Source organism: Primulina tabacum, chromosome 14 (assembly GCF_025594145.1).
Source record: "Primulina tabacum isolate GXHZ01 chromosome 14, ASM2559414v2, whole genome shotgun sequence".
In the NCBI taxonomy this organism is placed as follows: domain Eukaryota; kingdom Viridiplantae; phylum Streptophyta; class Magnoliopsida; order Lamiales; family Gesneriaceae; genus Primulina; species Primulina tabacum.
The window spans coordinates 5,301,211-5,312,475 of record NC_134563.1 but is presented as its reverse complement, the minus strand read 5'-3'; the positions used below and the strand labels follow the sequence as shown (position 1 = coordinate 5,312,475).

General features: G+C 35.9%; 1 protein-coding gene across 1 annotated transcript; it reads right to left on the bottom strand.

Moving 5' to 3' along the window:
- Nucleotides 1-8,557: 8,557 nt before the first annotated feature.
- Nucleotides 8,558-10,956, bottom strand: LOC142525229 (TORTIFOLIA1-like protein 4). The gene is made up of 4 exons (XM_075629446.1): nucleotides 10,056-10,956; nucleotides 9,865-9,952; nucleotides 9,157-9,539; nucleotides 8,558-8,794 (listed from the first exon to the last, which is right to left on the bottom strand). Exons 1-4 carry the CDS (start codon nucleotides 10,848-10,850, stop codon nucleotides 8,672-8,674), a joined length of 1,389 nt encoding a protein of 462 aa, XP_075485561.1. The 5' UTR covers nucleotides 10,851-10,956; the 3' UTR covers nucleotides 8,558-8,671.
- Nucleotides 10,957-11,265: the final 309 nt, after the last annotated feature.

The window sequence follows — 11,265 nt, the reverse complement described above, 5'->3', positions numbered from 1 at the left end:
TCGATCATCCTTATTTATTGTTGAATGTCATATTATGATATATGTGATATATAGTAGTATGCATGTATGTATATTATTAGATAATATAGTTGCATGGATCCGGCAAACATACAAACTCGTGGCACGTGATTTTAAAATTAAAATGATGATTTTAATTTTTCCTTGCCTTCCATCAACCGTGGTTGCATGTTGATCGCTACCCGCAGACAGTATCTGGCTCATATTATTGGGGAGGCCTGTACGCCGGAAAGCTGTGACTTCCACCGGACATATGATGTGAATTGAGTGGAACTCTCATGACTTCGGCTCATATTATTCGGGGAACTCATGGCGACCGTCTACTACAATTCAATATTGATGGGTCGGTTTGACACGCGAAAATAAACGGCATCATATTATTGGGTCCTTATTAAACGTGAGGCAAAACACGCGGAGGTTGCATAGGGATGCAATTGGATTCTACCTTTTAGAAATTATAATTGGCTGATATTATTCGGGATTATAATTGGCTAATTGGACTCTACGTGCCCACTAAGGAAATACGATTTCCCTTTTTCATCAGAGAGTGGTGAAAATGTCAAAATAGTGGGCGGGAAATTTATAAAATAAAATCCATATTTTATATCTTAAAATTATTTTAAAATAATCAGCAACTATTATTCTGTATCCGTATCAGTATATTTTCGATTTCGTCACGTAATACGTTTCTGTTATTAACAAGCTAACCGAATCTAATTTTCAAGACTGGTTGGGAAATTGTTCTGAATTCGGAGAAAATGACATACACACTAATGTCAGTCCTGCTGAACTGACAAAGCTTGCAAGATGGTAGGACCATAGTATGCAAGCTAAAGTATAACATGCTCGCTTCTATGTCAAATGAAGTGTAGGGACAGTTTGAGGAAATGTTGAATGCTGCTGACATTCGAATACACATGCAAGAGTTGCATGGTACATGAAACTCGTACATTGATGCACACCATTTTTAAAAGCTCATGACTACATGCATGCAAGATGGGGCTATGGCCCATGAGCATGGTGTACGTATGACTTGGCTTATTGAGAATGTGGTGGGCCTAGGAATATGTGATTCCTAACAAGTTACTAGATAACATCAATTTGTTGTCTTTCTCTTCCTCATTTGACGGGGTTATGGTGAACTTCAATTTGAATAAGATAGGTGATAGCCTTGAAGAGCTAGTCAATACGCTTATGACTTATGAGATCACCATGAAATAAGAAAATCATTGTTTTAATAATGGGCCTCTCGTCGGACTGAAAAATGGTCCACAAGGTAAGGGAAAGAAATGTTCTGCCCCTCACAAGAAAAACAATCCCAATAAGAGGAAAACTCTGAAAGACACTTAAAAGGCCTACAAAGCCCGCTAAGTTAGAACATATTTATTTCACTGCATGAAGTCCGGACATAAGAAATTATATGTGCCAGAAATGTTCTGGAAATGATAAGTGAATGTCCAAGTAAACATGATTTCAACAACAAACAAAATAAAGTTAGATGATCCAAATCCCACACAAATATGGCACGTTAGACTAGGTCATATTTCCCAAAGAATGATGCACAAGCTAGTGGGAGAATGTATGTTTGACTTGTCAGACAAAAATTCTCTACCTACTTGTAAGTCCTGTCTAAAAGGAAAAATGACCAAGACTCCATTCAATGGAAACGTGGAACGTGCGCATGGTCTACTGGATTTGATTCACACAGACGTTTGTGTCCTGCTAAGTGTTAGCACAAAATATGGGCATTCCTACTTCATTATCTTTACTAATGACCATTCGAGGTATGGGTACGTTTATTTGATGAAACACAAATTTGAAGCATTTGAAAAGTTCAAAGAGTTCAGATCTGAAGTAGAAAATCAGCTGGAAAGAAGTATTAAGGCACTTCGATCTGATCGAGGTGGAGAATACTTAAGTGCCGAATTTTTGGGTTATCAAAAAGAGAATGAGATTCTCTCACAGTGGACTCCACCAGCAACACCACAGTTGAATTGTGTTTCTGAACGTCGAAATCGAACCTTGATGGACATGGTTCGATCCATGATGGGATTCACTGAATTGCCTACATCGTTTTGGGGCTTTGCGCTTGAAACTGCGGCAATGTTGTTGAATAATGTCCATACTAAAGCAGTTGATAAAACATCTTATGAGATATGGATGAGAAAAACTCCCAAATATTCTTACGAGAGAATATGAGGATGTCCTGCTTATGTGAAGCAGACAGTGGGAGACAAATTGGATAGTAGATCCACTTTGTGCTACTTTGTAGGATTTCCAAAGAATTCTGTTGGATATTATTTCTATCATCCCAATGAAGCAAAAGTGTTTGTTTTAAGAAATGCCACCTTTTTGGAAAGGAAATTTCTATTAGATAGAAATGCAAGATGATAGAACTTGAAGAAATTCAAGATACTCCTTCAACTATAGAAGTTGAACCCATTTCCCAAGAACCAGTAGTTGAAGTACAAGCTTCTAGAAGGTCTGATAGGATTATTAGACCGCCTGCAAGATATACGCTTCTTCATGAACAAAGCCACGATGAGCATTGTGTTGGATGTGATCCAATGAATTTAAAAGAAGCAATATCTGATACTGATTCAACCAAATGGCTTGAATCCATGCAGTCAGAAATGGACTCTATGTATTCAAACCAAGTCTGGACATTGGTGGATCAACCTGAGGGAGTCGTTCCCATAAGGTGCAAATGGATCTACAAAAGAAAGCTTGGGCGGATGGAAAGGTAGTGACCTTCAAAGTAAGACTGCTTGGAAAAGGTTATACTCAAAGGCAAGGAGTTTTCTATGAGAAAACTTTTTCACCAGTTGCTATGTTTAAGTCCATTAGAATACTACTAGCCATAGCAGCATGGTATGACTATGAGATATGGCAAATGGATGTAAAGATTGCATTCCTCAATGGAGACATCAAAGAAGAAATTTATATGTCTCAACCTGAGGGATACACATCAGTAGAAAGTGAGCATAAGGTATGCAAACTTCAGATATCAATATATGGTCTCAAGCAGGAATCAAGGAGTTGGAACCTCAGATTTGATAGCACTATCAAAGAGTTTGGTTTTGTTAAGAATCCTGAGAAACCGTGTGTGTACAAGAAAGTTAGTGGGAGTGCAGTGACATTCCTAATACTTTATGTTGATGATATCCTGCTCATTGGGAATTATGTAGGATTATTGTAATCAACTAAAGTATGGTTAGCCAGTAAATTCTCTATGAAAGACATGGGTGAAGCATCCTACGTATTGTGAATACAAATCTATAGAGATAGATCAAAGAGGATGCTCGGCCTCACCCAATCCACCTATATCAATACCATTATAAAACGATTCTCTATGGAAGAGTCCAAGAGAGGATACTTACCAATGTGTCATGGTATTACTCTATATAAGGCAATGTGTCCCAAAGCTGATGAAGAGATAGAGATGATGACATGAATTCCATATGCGTCAGCCATTGGTAGTATCATGTATGGTATGATATCGACACGTCCTGACATTGCTTACGCTCTGAGTGTTACAAGCAGATATCAGGCGAACCATGGTCCAATGTATTGGAAGATCGTGAAAGATATTCTTAAGTACTTGAGAAGGACTAAGAACTTGTTCATGGTCTATGGGGGTGGAGAATTGAAATTGGAAAGCTACACTGATTCTAGCTTCAAATGTGACGTAGATGATTCGAAATCGACCTCTGGTTTTGTATTCATGCTAAATAGTGCGGCTGTATCTTGGAAAAGTTCCAAGCAAGACACCGTTGCGGATTCCACTACTGAAGCTGAATACATTGTTGCATCTGATGCAGCCAAAGAGATAGTTTGGATGAGAAATCTTGTCCAAGAGTTGGGCGTTATTCCTAATGGAGTTGATCCAGTCCCGTTGTACTGGGACAACACTGGTGCCGTTGCGCAAGCAAAAGAACCAAGGTCTCATCAGCGATCCAAACCTGTACTGAGGAAGTTCCACATCATACGGGAGATTGTGGGAAGATGAGACATATCAATCGAAAGACTCCCCTCTGCAGATAATGTTGCTGATCCACTTACATAGCCCTTGCCAGGACTATTGTTTGAGAAGCATCGCGAAGCAATGGGATTAAAGTTATGGGTAGTTGGCTCTAGGACAAGTGAGAGATTGTTAGAATAGATGCCCTGCAAGCCAACGGTTGGCTAGGGAATTTATTGACTCAAGTGAAATAAATAATCTTTATTTTAATATAATTTAACTTTTTATGGTCTTGTTATACTTTATCTGTATACCAATGCAAACAGCATAGATAAAGTCCTTGATTATGCTTTAATACAAAAGAATCGTAATTCGATGTTGAAACTCATTTGTAAACACTGCATATTCTAAATTCGTTCCTAGTCGATTCAGCCGCCTAAAACAGGGATAAAGGACGTTTGAGCTCGAGACTAGCATATGTGATGTTGTGTACTGCATTTCTTGGTAAGGGCATAGAGATGTCCAAACATGCAGATGGGTAGTCATATGATGATTATACCGAACAACCCTCCCTCGGACTTTCCAAGTGGTTATCATTCATCGAGAGGATAAGTCCGTGGTTATGATTGTACACCATTAGTCCTTACAACCCGGGACAACACTGAGGCTCAATATGTTAGGGCTGTGCTTTGACTCGTTTACCGGCTCCATGAGAGTCATCAGGTGGCGAGGTTGGGTACAGTTGCGACACATATAGGAGCCAGTGCATTGTAGTTGGGGATTCACCGCTCACCTGCGGGTGTGGATATCCTATGTGATCTGATGAAATAATAGTGCATGGAATCTCTGGCCAGTGTATGAGATGTACGTTGGAGAAGGGGTTCTCCAATATTACACGCGATGCCACTATTATAGTTATCACATAGTTATCGAATTAATATGCAACCCTCGATGAACCAATGGTTGCAGATTCGATCGGGATATATGAGATGAAGGGACCGTACTGTACGTTAATCATAATCGATTGGTTCTTGCAGGCACTATCAGTGATACCTAGGGGATCATGGGGCGATGCTACTAGACGCTCTTATCATGATCTGATGGGTGCAATCAGAAATGAGTTCTGGCATTCTTGATCAAGGCGTTGATGAAAAGAATGTGGCTAACTAGGGTAAGCCCGAATAAAGGATTATGTCCTGAATCACAAAGAGTTGTGAACACACGGCTAGCTGTATCCCTGAACTATTGAGGGTCACACAAGCACTGGATCGTTTGTTCCCGTTGAGAGAATAAATTCAAGGAGTTGAATTTATATTATGATATAGTAAATTCAAGGAGTTGAATTTATGATAATTAAATTTTGAGAAAATAAATTCAAGGAGTTGAATTCATGATATAGTAAATTCAAGAAGTTGAATTTATGAATTTATAAAATTTGGGAGAATAAATTCAAGGAGTTGAATTTATAAAATTTGTAGAATTTAATTTATTAAACTCAAATGTTGGGTTTATTAAATATTAAATTTTGTAGGTGATGAAAATTCAAGTAGTTGAATTTATAATTTAAATAATAAATTCAAATGTTGAATTTATAATGAATTTAATTTATTAAGTTCAAAAGTTGAGTTGATTAATTAATAAATTAAATACAGGTGGGTAATATGTTTGAGTACAAGTCCAACATAATAATTAATTAAAGTTTTAGTGGGCCTTAATTAAATTAATTAAATTAGTTGGACTAGCCCAATTAATTAAATCAAGCCCTTTAATGTTAATTATGTAATTAGGCTATGACTTAATTATAAATAGGGGATGCAAGTCAAAACCCTAGCCTACCAAGACAACCAATTTCGAAAATCACTCTCTCAAACCCTAAGAATTTCGGCAACCTATTGTAGGGAAAGAGTTTGAGTCGTCTCTCAATTATTTTCTCTCCTACGCAAAATATTTTTCATATTTTCTAGTGCAAATTGGAAGAGGAATAGATCATCATCAAGAGCTAGATCCGTAATACCGGATGAGTTGGTGCCATGTGATTTATTCACAAAAGGTATAACTTTTAAACTACCTATGAATGTTTATGTTAAAATCATACGAGCGCCCAAAGCCAAACATATTTTGGTTGTCAACATAAAATAAAAATTTTAAACTTTCGCTGCGTTTGGGTGTGTAGAAAACCGAGATCCAACAGTAACCACTTACGAGTAGGATCTCAAAGAATCATGGAGATTAATTCTAACTAATCAAAATATAATTTTACATGTGTGACATATATTTAATATTGAACCATATGAATCAAATAAATTTACTGTATATGAATTTAAAAGCAAATGTATTTCAAATTTGCATTTAGATTTTAGATCTTAGGAAAATATTATTGACAAATCTTTAGATAAAAAAATCTCAAGAGATCATTAATATTGTCCGGTAATATTGAATAACTTTTGATTTTGGATTAATTATTCTTCGAGAATATTTATAAATCATAACATTTATATTTATATTGACACATAAAATCATTTTGTGTTATTTCGTATACATCAATATGAAATAAAAGTTGTGTTTCTTCGTGAGAATCAATATTAACCTAAAATTTGTGCTCGCTCGATATTAAATTCAAATATTGTGCTACTTCAGGGGTATAAATATAATGACTAGAAATATTGACATAAATTTAAAATGTGCTACTTTGAGAGCATCTATATTAAATCTAAATATGGTGCTACTTTAGGAGCATTGATATAAAACTACATAAAATTAAATTTTGTGTTATATCGGGAACCTCGATATGAAATAATGTAAATATTGTGCTTTTTCGAGAGCTTCCATACAAAAATTAAAATGAAATTATTTGTGAATTTTACCTTAAAAAACATTCATGCTGATAATTTGTTATAAAATAACAGTAGAAGAAAATGTGTATTAGAGTTGTGATGATATCATATAAATCCAATAAGTCCTTTTATTTTAAAAATGATATGTGCCCCAATTTTTTGGAAATATAAATTGATTTTATTGAATTATAAATCAAAAACCGTGTCTTGGTTGAAATTTTATACCAATATCTACAGTGGAAAGGGAAATTTCAAACAGGTGACCAAATCCTCATAAATAAAAAATGTCATTCTATATACACAAATAATATGTATTTTGTGAGATAATTTACCACACTATTCTCATGAAACGGTTAATCCAATCCATACCTATTATGAAAAATAATAATTTTGACATGACAAATAATTTTTTTTATGGAATATGTCTCTTGTGAGAAGGTCTCACGAATCTTTATCTGTGAGACGGGTCAACCCTACCGATATTCATAATAAAAAGTAATACTTTTATACTTTCAATTTTCACTCAAACATCATAAAGTATGAACAATTCATTTGACATCAAAATCTCAAATTTGAGATAAAATTTCTAATTCAAGATCCAATTGACAGTCTCCCTCAACTTTAAAAAAAAAAAAAGTGAGAGAGATACCGCGTAATTTTGTCAACATAAATACATAATACCCAATAATGTTACATCTTTTAATATTGAATGTTTCAAACTATTTTAAATATTGAACTCAAGTTTTATTAATTTATTTATTTTGAGAAACTCTAATTTTATTTTAAATAACTTTGAAAAGTAAATTATTAGTATTGAATAAAAACTAATGGAGGAAAGTTGGATTTCTTTGAATTTGGGTCTCATGAGCCATTTCTTCATTTTTTAAAAACTTTGGATCCAATTTCAGTGAAGGCCCAATTTTAAATTTGCGACCACGTTATGGTGACAATTGTTAATTGAAAAAAAAAAACTTGATTATGAGTATTTCACAAGTGAATAAAGCACACATTTTATGTATAACAAGAACAATTAAATCAAAAACTTTTCAAAATAATCATTTAAAAGTTTTATTCAGTTTTTTTTCTAAGAATTTTAATACTTTTTTCCTCCAAAAATTATTACTTTTCATTATAAATATGAATCAAATCGGATCTACTCATCTCACAATTATTAAATCGTTAGCACTACATAAAAACATTCATTTTAGAGTAGCTGTTAATACGAATAACAAAAACTCTGTTATAATCATTTCTGTATATTCAATGTACTCTACGGATAGAAAAATATATAGAATTGAACATAATAAAATAAAAAATTGAAAAATTTCATTGAAATTGTTCGTTTGAAAATTTCCCGAAAAGCTCATCATAAGTTCTTCTCTCCATCTGAACAATAGGACTATTATGCTCATTACTAAATTTGTCGAAAAGATGAAATATAACCAAAAGTATATCTTTTTTATCAGATTTCTTCCGAATTTTAATACTTTATCAAAATGTCTTATAAAACAGTTTTACCTAAATCAAAAGAAATGAGTACGTCCCATTCATTTGATTTTTGAGATTATATGTTCCAAGTTATTTTCTTTTTTCCTATCATATTTTTAATATAAAAAGAGTATCTTTGGAGTGAATCCAAGTCAAAAAATCGATTCCGATCGACTAAATTTGATCCATTCATATAAATACATAAATAGCCACCATCTATTTCTTATATAAAAACAAATTCTAAAATTTACGGAGATGATTAGATAAATTCATCCATTTAAACCGTCATTTCGTGCAGCTAATCAAAATGACAAGAAACCTTTTAGTAAGAAAAAATAACTATGCATACTTTGTTATACAATCATACTACCTACATGTACTTCCAGGTGCCTGGAATGGCCAAATCTTGGGACATTTCATCCACCACTTTCTCCAGCCCCTCCACTCGTTTTTCCAGGGAATTCATCCCCTTTTGAGAGCTTCCTATAAATTTCTGAAAAACATACCACAACAAATATTACCAGATTAATTCTTTTCGAATAGTTGAACGCATCCAGAATACTAATCTACATGACCCGAAAACATGTTTATGTAGTTAGGATGTAATCTTCGATTCGAATAGTTAAAGACATCCAAATACTGATCTAGGTAACCCCAAAAACATGTTTTTGTAGTTAGAAGGCGATCTTCGCACCGCCCCGCCGTGATTCTCCAGTGGGGAAAATGGTCATGTAGCTACTATTAACCTAAAAGTGTCCTATTAAGTATGTAAAACTGTTAATGATCCTATCACATAACAAGAGTAAAAACAACTCTCACAGAATACTACTCTAGGAATTGTCTGTACATCCAAACCTGAAGGATATCCAGTAAAGTAGATTGCTGATTCTCAATCTGTAGAAGTTGATCACGAATCAAAGACAAATCCTCGAACTCCTCCATTCGACTCCCCATCTTTTCATGGGTAGAATCTCCATAACCCACATCCAGATCATCGCTATTAAAATTGAATGGGACAACTCGGGACCGAAAATTTTTCATCACTTCTGGCATATTGTGCTTCAAGGTACAAGGTTTCTTTTCCTGGTCACTTCTTACAATGCTCTTTTGACTGCTGCCAGAGGACGAGCAGCTCGATACTGAACTCTTCATAGGAGTTACTTTTCTTAATTGGGGAGTTACTGAGCCACGCATCGAAAGCAGAACCGGGGAGTATCCGCTGCTGCTGCTAGTGCTGCCTGATCATATTGTATGATTGTGATATTATGTTCGTTCTAATCTAGCAAATAAATTTGATTGTGCATCCACCAGTAGTGAGCGCATATGATTCAAACTCAGCACCAGTCTAACCAGTTTGAATCACATTCTTAATCAATGTCATATATATTATCATATTCAAAACTCTCCCATGTAAAATTGTTTAGGCACCATTCTTTCAACGGCCAAAGTCATAAAAATGCAATGAATTCTAAGTGTCGTGCTCAAATCCAAAAACCTTGGTATGGAAATTTAACAGAGAAAAGAAAAGGATATAAAAATGGTGCCGAAATATGAATAAATTACCTTTAGGGGACGTCACCTCTTCCAACAAGTCAGGAACATCTCTCCACCTCTCTAATGCCTGATTCATTGTCTCCCTCACAACTTTTACCTGTCCCAGTGTTTATGAATATTTGCAGATTTTGCAGTCATAAATTATACAAAGTAATAATGTAAATCAAATTCTGAAGAAAACTAATGTAAAAATTTGTTACCTTGTCAAATCTTCTGCTTTCTAAAGCAGCGACACAACTTCCCTTAAACTCCACAGCCAAATCTCTGTCCGCCGCGGCCGCCGCTTTATCTAAAACCTCTGCCGCAGCTTTTCTCGCAGCCCAATCTTCACTACTCAGGAATTCAACCGCGATGGAGAACAAAGAACTCAACAGGCTCCTACTTTTCACACAACAAGTGCTTACGATACGGCCAATCAACACTAACAAAGAAGGCTTCGCCTTGAAACAGTCCTTTTTTATCAACTTCAGAATTCTGGGCAAGAGCTTTCTCAGCTCTGAAGCATCCACCTCTCTCGCCGCATCCACTGCTGCGGATACGCAGAGCGCCACGCCCATCTGCGCGTTCGAATCCTGCTCCTGGAAGAGCGCGTCAACGAGGGGCTTGAGGATGACAGAAAACGGTGGCTGAGTAACGTGTGTTGTGATTGATGAAACGGCATCAACGCAAGCGGCGCGTACAGCGGAGTCCGGATCCCGGAGACGGCGGAGGACGGCGGAGATCATGCGGGCCACGTGGGGCGACAGAGCATCACCGTGCGCGGCGGATAGGACGCTCAAAATACGCACGCACTGGCGGCGGACGGGAGATTTCTCCGACGAGTCTGTAGTGGAGAGACAGCTCAAGAAAGGTACAAAATCGTCGCTCGGGAGTGCTCTAGCGATGCCTTCGAGTTCGTTGGTCGCCATAGAAAGCGTGTCTCTATCGGAAAGCTTGTTAAGACAGATGTTCACTCTTGTTTTGATATTACCGGTCGGTATCTTCGTAACTCCCATGTCGCCGCCGCAATGCCGAGCTGTCAGGTGTCGCCGTGGCGGTGAGCGGTGGAGTTGGGAATGGGCAAGACGGAAGAGGAAGCGAGTATATATTATATATATATGGTGAGAAATGGACGTGGGAAAGACTTATATATAATAAGAGGAAAAAAAATTACGTGAGAAATCGTATTTTGTGATAGGTATTTTTTATTTGAATTATTCATAAAAAAAAATATTATTTTTTATTATAAATATCGATATGATTGATCCGTCTCACCGTTAAAAATTTATAAAATCTTCTCGCAGAAGACTTATTGACGATGAAATTGTGGATTTGTGTACTTCAGAGATAGAAATCAGAAGGGTACTCTCTCTATCTTTATTTACTGAAAAAGTGAAAAGGCAAATTTTTTGCCCAAATTTTTGTGGTTTC

Coding starts and splice junctions, on each gene's coding strand:
- LOC142525229 (XM_075629446.1), bottom strand. CDS start 10,850: ATGGGAGTTACGAAGATACCGACCGGTAATATCAAAACAAGAGTGAAC. Junction 9,540..9,864: donor AGAGGTGACGTCCCCTAAAG/GTAATTTATTCA, acceptor CAATATGATCAG/GCAGCACTAGCAGCAGCAGC. Junction 8,795..9,156: donor CTTTACTGGATATCCTTCAG/GTTTGGATGTAC, acceptor TATGTTTTTCAG/AAATTTATAGGAAGCTCTCA.